Genomic DNA, 12,746 nt, shown 5'->3' on the forward strand with positions numbered 1-12,746 from the left:
AGTCCCTGGTTTCAAAATTAAATATCTCAAAAACTAAGACTGATAGACAAGTGCAACAAAAGGTGTATTTATTGTGAAAGCTGTAAGAATTTTACACAGGACTTTCGGAATAATTTGAAAAGGTACTCACAGATGGTGCAGTACACTGTGCAGCTCGCATAGCTGTGCAGTGTGAATAATTAAATTCATCCTCTGCAGGCAATCTTTCAAATCATATCAGAACCTTTTCAAAATGTCCACTACTCACAGTATGGAGGTGGCATAAATGAACAATGAAATTTGCTAACAGATCCTGTAGTGTCACAATGGAAATGGATTCAGATGCCACAAAGATCACCAATTGGAAGCTCATCCAGTGTGCTGGGATGGTTCCAGTAGGCAGTGTCTTTCAATGCATCCCACAAAATGTAGTTGCAAGAAGTCACATAGAACGAATATGGAGGTCAATCTATCCCTGGATTAGTAAATTTACAGTAATCCAACACAATGACCATTTCCGAAGTATAGATCAAGAGAGCAAAACATCTGTTCTGTGTGATGTTGTCTGGCCCCATCTTGCATGAACTACTCAGTATCTGGTTGACCCTCCCACGCTACGTGTGTGGTGACAAATTGTTCCAAAATTGCGATGTAAAATTCACTAGTGACCATTCCTCACATTACAGAAGGGCTAATAAGGCCTCTGCTGCATACCACAACCCAGGCAGTAACTTTAGGAAAATACAGTGGTTTCGCTTCACACAAATGGGGTTTGTCATAATCCCAAAATCGCTAATTTTGTTTATTCACAACTGCATTCAGGTGGAAGTGTGCTTCACCTGTGAACCAAATGCAGCCAACATCAAATCCTTCATTATCAATCACTGTGTGAATCTGGTTTGCAAAGTCAGCCCTGTATCACACACCTTGCACTGGTATGGTCTGCTGGCTTTGGATTTTGAATGTAAACAACATGTAGTCCTGGTCTCAGTATTTTCCTTGCACTAGAACTTGGAAAGTCAGTCTTTGCAGCAATTATTTGGACAGATTTTCTGGGATTTTGCTGTACAATTCCAGAAACCTTGGCGACATTTCCAGGAGTAACTACAGTTTGTCCGGAGCCAACATTCCTCACTATGTCATCAGCCACACTGCCCGTCTTTTGGAATTTGGCGATTTCAACCTCCTTTAATGTTCCAGTGGTGGCACTGATCACTCTGAGCAGCAGCACGCTATTTATAGGCACTATATATCGTGATTACTGCATCACCTGTTACCAGCTTTTCAAACTATTTCAAAATTTCTGTGTATAATTTATACAGCTTTCACAATAAACATACTATTTGTTTCACCCATCTATTAGTCTTAATCTTAAGACATATTTAATTTTGAAATCAGGGAGTCCTTATCTGAACATCCTGTAAATGGTTTGTCTATAGGTTTTGATAAGTGAGTTTGAGAGTATTGACTTAGAAGCTGAATTTATTTACACTGGTAAGGTACCGTACACCTTAGTATTTGACATAAGCTTCAAATTTGATACTTCTACCCCTTCCTGAGAAAAGGGGTCTTAACAGCCAGCCAGACGGACAAGAAACTGAGACAATAAGCATTCCATTTTCACCAATTGAAGTACAAAACCCTAAAAATGCCAATATTTTTAAAAAATAGATATTTTTTTATGTCCCAGAACAAGAAGCTCCTCACACGACATTCCTCTACACAAATGCTGCTGAAAGAAGGAAGTGAAAATTAGTTATCAAGGATTATTTGCTGTAAAAACAGTTCAAAGGATATCAATTGTTTAATGGTGGCATTATAAATGCAAAAATAAAAGAAAATAAAATGCTCAGTTAAGAAAGTATGACAATGTACTGTTGATTAACCCCGCATTCATAATTATGGGTAGAGACTAAAAAACACTTGCCTGAACAGTTAACATAGAAGTGAAATGAAAGAAAAGATGGCACAAAGGAAGATTACAGGTGAATGTCTCATCGACATTCAAACTGTAATACCTGGAACTACAGATGGTGCTTGTGGCAGGCTCTGTGAAACTAGAGGATGATCGCACAGACTAATCAGTGCACAGTCAACCGAGGGAAAAATTGGCTGACTCTGTAAATCTCTGACAGGGACCCTGAATACACCAATGTTCTTCACAGCTATTGCAACCAGCAGATTGTGCATTATGACTATCACTACTGACTTTGACCCGACTGTGAGCCCTAATCTAGCTGGTGTTATATCCTGGGTACAATAATGACTTCTTAGATCTTTATTGTGTGAACTGCTAGTTGTGCTTGTTATTTTCTCATTAGCAATGAATTCTTTTTGTTGTTATGGAATGTCATTTCCTTCGAGCCGAAGTAGTTCATAAAAATTGGCAATGATCCATTTCAAACTTTTAATGTGAGCTAGCAGCTAGCCTAATGGACCCTGCAATGGCACAGAGATTTTGGAACAGTAACAGCATAAGTACACCATCAACAGCAAATGGAAGTACTACATTTGCAAAACAGCATGCTAAAGCCATGCTGTGAAACATTTTATGCTCTTCCGCACTTCAAAATTGACCACAAACAACTTCAGCAGTAAACACACCCATGAATATGTGTGTGTGTGTGTGTGTGTGTGTGTGTGTGTGTGTGTGTGATGGGCAGGGGGGGAGCGCACACGCATGCAGGCACACAAGCACTGTATGAGAAATGTGAAGTGTATAAGAGGCACAGCTGCCTTATCTCTGATCACAGAGGATTAATTACCGGTTTTTCACAATTCAGTATTCCTATAATATAGTTTATGTTCGTGGAGATAATTCTTTCTGGATATAAAAATCTGAATGTTTCTTTGCATTGCCTCTAAATGCCTCTCTTTCTCTATTTCAGTTCAGTAGGTGAATCAGTTAAAACACCACACACACACACACACACACACACACACACACACACACACTTCAGTAGATTCAGTGACATACCGTAACCAGCTAACTATAAGATGAGGTTTTTTGCCAAATTGATTACTCAAAAAATGTACAGTTGTCTTACAATTCCAGATGAACTACTATTCCCGATGTCAACATCTTTACTTAGTATGGGGGTTTTCTTACATTTACAGATGAAACTTCGGCAACTGAGTAATGCACAGATTTAATTTAAGAGTGGGAGGTGCAACAACTTGGCTGAGCACTAGGAAGAACATGTTGAGGAAAGTGGCAAGCAGACAGCAAATTTTCTCATGTTGCCAAACATGGGAACACATACTGCCTTTGCTTTCTATGAATGTCTGCAATGTAGTTTGCCTGAATCCAATTGTAGCTGGAATTTAACTGAATATATAATACTCAACAATAGTAAATGTTTCTACAGAAGACAAATTAATGTTAACAAAAATACATTTGCACAGAACACTTTAAACACAGTACAACAAATGAAACACGATGAAGTTGTTACTGTTCCACAGCACTGCTGATTTTCATGTTAGTATCAGTATTAATCCAAAGTGGTATGATTTCTGCCTATGCACCTGCATTCTAACAACAACACTATCTTGCTCAGTCGGTCACGTAGATAGTAAGCATAAAAGAAAGTGAAAATAAAAATTAATGTATATCATTTCTTTTGGTTTATTTTACTACTTCTTGTGTGACCAAAAATCAATAAATGGTGGAAGTTTAGAGTAGGAGTCATCTTTTATTTAGGGTTGTCTTATAGTCACGTAAATAAGGCACTTACGCAACAACTAACATTTCTCAACATTCCAAGAATGGTCAGTAATTCTGAGGGGATGTTGTATATTCCAAGCATCTTGTTTCCACTTAGGTCTTTCACTGCTCTGTCAAATTATTCTCACAGCATGTGTCCCACATCACCTTCACCTACTTCCTCTTCTCTTACCTCTTCTCTTACTATCACATTGTCCTCAATTTTATTTTCCTTATAAAGACACTCTTTATACTGCTTGCACCATTCCATAGTAGGAAGAAAGATTAAAGTTTACCATCTCTCTGGCATTGAGTTCATTACAGATTGAGCTGTGGGAATGTCCACTGTGGTTGGTGTATGATAAGTGAAATATTTCTCACTTGACAACAGGCATTAGTGCATTCTTAGTTTCAAAGCGGAACCTTTTACTGTGTAAATATTTGTGCAATAAAGCATTATCATCATTCTGGATGGTGTCATATCTCAGTTATATCATACCTGCACTGTACTCTCACCACATTGGAGACCCACAATGAATGTACATTACGCCACATATGTACCGAACTACACCACAACAATGTGATTTGTGCATAACCATTGTGTGCCATTCACACATTACAACAAGCTTTTCCATTCCAGTCAGTGCAGTGTTTTTCATCCGACTCTTCAACCACCTACAGTGATCAATTCCGCAGCAGGAGATGTACTTTAATACTGCGTTTTGATTTTTGACAGTAGTGCCATACAACTGAAAGCAACAAATGATCTACTTTGGGACCTCATTGCTGTTCCCATTTTGCAGAAACACTATGCGACTGCTGAACTGCAGCATTCCAGCTGCTTGCATTTGCATTCGTTCAGTACGGACGCAGCATCTCCCACACCACACGTGATTTCCTTAGACCCGCCTGTGCTGCCACCGACTGCCCAGATTTCAAACATTTGCACTGTGGATGGGGCTGGAACATCTCAATTTAGTCTGGACCAACTACATGCCTGGTGTGCAACTGCTGACAACTCATCTGTAATGAATGAACAATTACATCAAGAACATTCCATGGAACACCAACAACATATTCACACTGTTGATGAACATGCTGGCTGCCATGAACTGCTTATTTCCAAGCAGCGGCCAAATCCCACCGACTGCACCTGTCTACCAACATCACCGTGCTCATTTGATATGATGGCCTTCACATGACATCAACAAACCCCCACTTTTTTTGTGACGATACAGAATACTGCTAACCACACCTGACCCTATGCAAATCACCACCACTCACATCATGATCATGCAGCCACACTGTGTCCAACCATGCCACATCTGTGCAGCCATGACGTGCAACTGACTTTGCCATGTTCCCACCTGTGCAGGACACTGCCGTGTTGCACTGAGCAACCACGCCCCACGTCCCACTGCATCCATGGGAGTCAAATTCGATGACACTGCGTGAAATTTATGCCTGTACTGTGATTAACTGATATTGCTCGAAAAACATTCATCTACTTCAGAAGATTATTATAGTTGCCTCAATGCACCACATGGTAGTGAATCTTCTTTTACTACACAGACAATGACTGCTACCGGACTTCACATCTGAAATTACGAACATAAATCATTGACTTGGTCTCTGACGCATGTTCAGCAGAGCTTCCACCTCTGATGGTCCCATTCTGAGAACCATGTTTTCCACTGTGCTGCCTGCCTTCTTCCCTCCAATGAATGACCTTTTGGTGGAACAAAGTTCTAATATCAACTTGCTACCAGTCATCGGCTGACAAAAGACGAACCTAGGGTACTGAAACCGCATGAGGCTGCCCGTTCATCGATTACAGTGCGCAAATCCATGGCTCGGACCCTACAACTGCCATTGTCTTTCCCCTTAAATGGACATTTTCTGCTAAGGACGTCATAAAACCAGACCTAGTGATGGACTTTTAACACCAATTTCAGCTCTCCTCGGTCGTACAACATGCCGTGCTCCTGTACTTTGACATGGACCACTGCATCCCAGAACCTTGTGTCTTGTCGCCTCCGCCTATACATGGTACATCGAACGTTCACGACAAACAACAGGAAGACAACCATACATCCATCAAGACCGCTGAGGAGCATACTCCCTCAGCTGATGAGCTACGCCAACTGTCGTACGTCATTGGACAGATTCTGTTTAGATAACATGTTTATCCCCCAATGTAATGAAGACATACCTGCTGCCCTCGCACTGGTGCATAGGCAGATCACAGGTTTGACACACAACCGTCATGTCGAAGAGAGTGGGAGCACACGCATAGTCCCGTCACACAAACCAATCATGCCCACCCAACATCTGGCCACGCCCTCCTCTCCTTTCTCTACCCATCACCCGCAATGTTACCAACACACGCATATGGTGGAGTACATGTCATGTCATGTCAGTAAAAACAGTACAGTACAGTACAGTACACCACGTCAGTCGTGCCTAGCCACCTAGCTACCCCATCACTGGCATCGTTCATGTATCTCAGCTGTACAGCACACTGTGGCCACATACCTTCCACATGATGCACCGCCATGCAGCTCGACTGCTGCCCACCCCTGATCTTCACATGACAACAGGAACCCCACCGGCTACATTCACCTGGTTCACTGACAGCCACTGCACAGACTGTGCCCATTGAAGCTCCCTCCAGCAATTGCATTATACGATCACGTCAACTGCACAACCCTTCAACATATGCTGTTCCTTTGATCAGAACGAAGTCTCTCCAACATGTCTCGCCTCCACATGCCAACATCCTCACCACTGACACCCCACTCTCATCCCTCCAGTTGTACTGCCGCTGTTCCATGTAGACACACTGGATGCTTCCCATGGCAGCCACAACTGTATTACCATCTGTTCAGTATTCATACTGCACCCATGACTACTTCGAGAAATGGCCCAGTTGTGACTCTAGAAAGTGCCAGCCACAGCATGACCTATCATTCATATCGGTACTCACCGTTAAAGTAGTCACCAACCCCATTCTCATCATCCCTTCAGTGTTGCGCACTGCGGGGTGAGGGGGGTGGGGGAAGGGGTGAAATGGGGGGGAGGGTGGCTCTGGAAAATCCATGCAATATACACTGCTGATGTACCATAAGTGGTAAATGGAATATCTGTGACCTGACCACAGATTACAGTGCATTTTTAGCTTACAAACAGAACAGACATGTACCATATCTCAATTATTTCATACCCACTCCACACTTACATTATAGAGCATTACCTCAATTAAACGTAAACAGAGAAAAGTGGGTGAGGTGGGAGGGGGTGTGTAGTGGTTGTGGTTGTGGTGTTGCTGGTTGTGGTGTTGCGTGTGTGGGGGGGAGGAGGGGGGGTGCAGAGCGAATTAACTGTGGCCTTGCTGAAGCAACCACCTCAGAATTCATCGAAGCTGGAAAAATGACCATTTGCTTCACGTTAATGATAAATGGAATTTGCAGTTTGAGTCTATAAAGTCTTCTTTGTCTCCCTTGCAGTTTTTTAAGCGTTTATGTTGTCATTGAGTGTATATGTAACTTACTCTGCTTTGTTTCTAATATAGGGAAAAAAGAAAAGAAAAAGAGTGTGTACCATCAGTTTGAGAGAAGACGGAAATCCAGCGAAAATTAAATTGCAGCTATTCAGGAGCACAGAAATGGTTATACAACTTGTGGACTACATATCACAAAATATAAAATTGGAAAACTGCTTAAAATCAACACTGAATGTTGTCAGTACCCAGCATACACAAACAGATAAAATAAGCAACTACACATTACAAAAGAATGCAAAGTATCACTTTCATACATACTAGTGACTACAACTGTATTCATAATATATATTCACAATGACTGTCACTGTTAGTACTGTTAATGTTGTTACTGTTACATTAAACCAGATTGAGGAAAAAGGTCAAAAGGAAAGAGGGCAAAAGTAGAAAGACTGATAGAAGGCACATTTCTTAGTTTATATTTGTTACATACAAAGAAGTTAAAATGTTTAAAGTTAACAGTAAACCAACTGCATTACAAAAGTAACTTGAAACAGACTCATTACCTGCAAGATGAAGAACAGTGTCATTGCAACACACTCCACCACAAGGGACATTGTCAATCAAGAGCTCCATATCCGTTTTTCTACTGGTGAAGATGTAGAAAGCTAAAGGCTTTTCCCTGTACCAATAACAAAACCATGCCCAGCATATAGATCAAAGCAGGCTTCAAAAGAGGGTGCAGCAAACATAAACCAACCGTCCTTTCCTAAGGCCACTAAAGAATTCATGTTAGGAGGGAAGAGATTGTACATCCAGAAGTTATAGATTTGTGCAACCTTTCCCTATCTGGGAAAGTACTTTGCCACTCTTTTCAAATTATCACCTGTGACAAAAGCAAGCTGGGATAATTTTAATTCCTCTCTTGTTTTGTCATCTGCCTCCTTAAAATTCATTTTGTTATTTTTAACTGATTACCATTAGCATACGTGGATATAATCTGCATTTTCATATAAGTGAAAGACTGGCCCTCAGTTTTAAAGTAAATAACACCAGATCTAATTTTGTGCTTAGTTTTATGTATGTATTTGATTTTCTAATTTATTTTGGTTATAGGGCGAAATCAGCAATTGTTTCATAACTTAAATTCTATTGTTGATGTATAAACAAATATAAATTCTGTAATAATTGTAAACATTTGGAAGACGAAATGCTAGTAATCTCAAAGTATCTATTTGGCTCTCTTCGAAAACATGTTAGCAAAACCAGCCCTTAATTAATTCCAAAGTAATTAACAGTTTTGTCGAAAGTATTGTTTGCATAACTATATTTGTTAATTTCATGATTTTAAAAAATAATGTGGCCTAACGTTTGTAGTAGAAGAAACTGTTAAATGGACACAATTTTTCAGTGTATTCAGTTAATTTAATGAGTTAAGTTTTAATTGTAATTTACATAAATTTAACTTTGAACAATGTAGTTTCAGCCCCTATTATTGTGAGGATACATAAGGGCCCGATTTTTGGTCACGAGACATTCAGTCCACAGCCGAGTTTTAGACAAGAAACCTGTGTTGGTTAGAACAACAACAACAATGCTTCAAATTAACTGTGGAACAAGTGTTAAACAATTAGGCTGTGCGTAAAAACAGTGAGTGTCTACTTCATACATACCTGATTATTCTTGAAGAACTGTGAATTTTGTGGTTAGGTTTTACTGCTCATAGATGTTCAACTAGAAACTATTGTAGCAGTATGTGGAGTTTCACCTGCTAACTGTCATGAGGCTTATCGAAGGTTACATAATAGTGCACTGGCCATATAACTGTGTGATATTGGGGCTTGTGCAAAGTGAAAATTAAAGTACTGTGAAACACAACTGTGCACCTGTCGGCTACATGATTTACAGTAGCATGTGTTGGAATCCACAACCCATTTTTCTGCCAGTGTAGCAACACAGTATGGCGACATCGAGGACAACAATCAACAAAAGACGACAGCTAAGCAGGAGGAACCGCCACACACTGGATTAATCACCACAAAGAAAGCTTAGCTCATTTAATATTATACAGATTCTGCTAGCAGCATGCACATTGCCATACCACTCAAGAAAGACAATGCAGAATGTGTCAAATTGGGATAAAATATCAGACTTGTGACAATATTCTCCTTTTTTCTCAAGAAAACAAATCTGTGCCAGAAAGCTGATAGGAATACGCAGATGTGAATGCTGTAGCAGTGCAACCAGAAACTGTAGTCCATTTATCTACTGATGCTCTAGAAGCAGATTACATTACACACAACCCTTTGATGATAGAGTCTCAGTAATTTGAAATATGAGCAAGAATTACTATTGGTGCATGTCAGTTTCACCTCAAGTGTTCCACAGCAGTGCTACCTCTACTGCTACGAATGCATACTTTTGGTTTATGTTACAATGTAAAGTAATCTTTTCCTTTGTTGAAAGGCTGGTTGCGAGAACAGCAAGTCCCTGCTCTCCAGATAAGAAAACGTTTACAGGAGTTGAATTCAGCTGAAGGTACGCTGAATGAAGAAAATACTTCTCATATTTGGCCAGCCACAGATGAAAGCATATATTTCTTTTATTATACATTGTAATGATGTATTGATGTAAAGTGGAAGTGAGTTGCGCTTGTGTTTTCTACAGGATAATATCTTGTTATGTTGAGAAATGTTAGTTGTTGCATAATTATGTTGTCCTTAATAAGCGAAGATTTTTTTCATCAAGTGCCTGAGTCACTGAATCTACTGAACTTATTTATGTGATTTTTTAAATATTTAATACACCTTTTAAACTGAAATAGGTACAGAGAGAAGAAGTGTCTAGAGGCAAAGCAAAGTAACATTTGGATTTTAATATCCAATAAGAATCTTCCTGATGAATATTAACTACACTACTTGAATACTAATTTATGAAAAACCAATCATCATAGCTGTGCAAAGATAAGCTGCAGAGAAGCTGTTCAAATCTGCCCAAAAACAGTCTCCATACCATTAAATGAAAGTAATAAATGAGGCAAATGTTTAGAAGCAAGTTCAATCTTTTTAAAAAAGAATCTACAAATTTAGTTGCAAAGTGCGATGATACAATGATGCAGTAATTCAAATTATACTCTTGCAAAACAGTGACTGTTCAATTTATATCCCTACAGTTCAGCCACTTTGGAAATTAGAATGCACATTAACAACTTTAGTAGACACATGGGGCACACTCTTAGCAATGGGACAAAGTTGGTATTTGAGATAGAGAAGTTACAGATAAATATACTCTATGCTGTGATGAGAAGCAGTTTGCTGAAGGAAAAGTATCACCCCTAGCATTAGTGTAGGCTTTGATGGCAGTTGTGCATATCTACGGATTATCATCTCTACAGATTATTATTTGTTAAAGACAATGGAGAATCCCAATTTGAAACAAAAATTTGATCTCAAGAAAAACTAAATGCAATGCCAGAGTAACTGAAATTCACTGACATGTGCATGTTTTAAGATATGCTGATTCTGAGATGTTCCAGCCGCAACCAAAAACAATAAATAGTAAAAACTATAGTCTGCTATGTTCTCAGCTTTCTGCGGCAGCTGAGAGAGAGAGAGGAAGGGGTGGAGAGAGGAGGGGGTTAATATTTGTCACTGCGTAGCTGCCTGTTCCATACAAGGATTGACTGATGACCACAGCAGTTGAGTCCCATAGTGCTCAGAGCCACACAAGGATTCTGCACCAGAGAAAGCCTCAAAGCATATCCCATTAGCGATTATGAGGCCTATCTATAACACTCTTTTTAGGAAATAAGGTAGATTCATCAAAAACTATAGGACTTATTTCAACTTCACTTGTCTTTATTATTAACAATTCTGGCTAAAATATTGCAATAGATAAGCAATGCTCAAGGGTAAACTACGTAAGCCATTTGTATGATATTTCTTTAGTTGAGGTGCTACACCTTCCCAGAACTCTTCCAATGAAATACAACTAGGCATTTCCTCCTTCTACTGTAAAATTAACATAGTCAATGCATACTGTTTTGTTCTGAAGTATCATTTCAGTAATCCCTGACTATAATTTATTACTGATGTTAGAATCATTAGTCAAATATTGCAGTCATACTAGTGCAGAAAATGGGGACAGCCTCCTTCTCTTCATGTAATTATAATGAATGACTTGAGTACCAGTTATGTCTTGCAACACAGAAATGAACTCTTGGCAAGTCCTAATCCATGACCAAAACAGCTACAATTATTGAAATTCTGTCCAACTCACTTTTTTGTGAAAGAATATGTACGGTTGGTTTATATTTGCTCTACCACTCACATGAACAACTGTAAATCTTATTACCGAAAAGTACATACAAGAGAGAAATTGAGCACTCACTGATCAGACTAAGCTGCAACATAAGCTTCCAATTAAATAAAAGATAATTTATCAATTTGTTATTTATGGCATTATCTTTCATCATAGCTTCCTTTGTGAAGTGGAAAGTCAGGTAAAGAACAAAGTAGTTACATCTACAAATGCTGTAAATGCCAATGAGCTGATTAAAAAGAAAATGGGAGCATAAACATGGAGAAGTTATGAATGCATTTTCCACTCATTTTTTCTGTTTCATCCTCTCTCACTACATTTTATATTGACACTATTATATATAAAAGAGAGTGCACGAGTCCAATATTCCTCACTATTTTTGCATTTTAAGTGATTTATTCTAACTACTGATCCTTGTTAACTACAACTCTACTATATCAGTTGTATGTGTAATGTTCACAACTCTTTTTATTGCACAATACTCAAAAGCTCTAGAATAACTTTAAAGGATAATACAACAATACTTCTAAAAGTGTTCAGTTTTTAAGGACGTTTAAAACAATGTAGTAGACAATGGTAATGCAGCAATTTTTATAACTTTTTTTATCACAACCTGATCTGACCAATGGCACTTTTTACACAATTCTCTCTGCTGCACATTGAGCATAATTTTGTACTATAATACGTTATGACATTTAAATAATAGTCATTTTTTATAGTTTTACCAACCACCAAAGTCAGTTAATTAACTATTGCTTAAAAATTATGATAGCTAGAACAGACAGTAACCCTATCACCAATCTGCTAGTAAGTTAGGCATGATGTATGTTGCACATCAGTTTCTCTGAAAACTGCAGTATCTATGGAAAGAATCATCATCACTGTGGCATTTTAAATGTACAACCAATGACTAAACTTCACATATTAAACTAATTTTAGTTTCTGAAATGAATCACAATGCAGAGAGAGGAAAATTTTTGTGAATTTATTATGCTATTACATGCACCATCTCTTTTCAAAGTAGTTTCTAATTAGTACACTTAAGATACAGCTAGAAGCACAGTATCCATTAATGTGTGAATTGAAGTTACCCATTATTCTAATTGGTTTGGAACTAACATCTACATAAAACCTCAGTGTGCATAGCAATATTTACAAGTTGACCAAGTATATCTTGCACACCAGTAAAGAGACAGGATTGTAACAAAGTGTTAACCCAACTTCCTGAAGTCACATATAAACAGT

General features: G+C 38.7%; 1 protein-coding gene across 5 annotated transcripts in view; it reads right to left on the reverse strand.

Annotated features, from left to right (window-relative positions):
• LOC126263158 (aldehyde dehydrogenase, dimeric NADP-preferring-like) overlaps positions 1 to 12,746 on the reverse strand; it is a 298,799-nt gene that overhangs the window by 30,821 nt on the left and 255,232 nt on the right. Inside the window, exon 9 of one of the 5 annotated variants that reach the window (XM_049960194.1) lies at positions 7,748 to 7,863. The exons of the other annotated variants lie outside the window; for them this stretch is intronic. Coding sequence (XP_049816151.1) covers positions 7,748 to 7,863 — 116 coding nt within the window. The remainder of the gene's footprint in view (positions 1 to 7,747; positions 7,864 to 12,746) is intronic. 5 annotated transcript variants of the gene reach the window in all.

Source organism: Schistocerca nitens, chromosome 6, assembly GCF_023898315.1.
Source record: "Schistocerca nitens isolate TAMUIC-IGC-003100 chromosome 6, iqSchNite1.1, whole genome shotgun sequence".
NCBI classification, from domain to species: Eukaryota; Metazoa; Arthropoda; class Insecta; order Orthoptera; family Acrididae; genus Schistocerca; species Schistocerca nitens.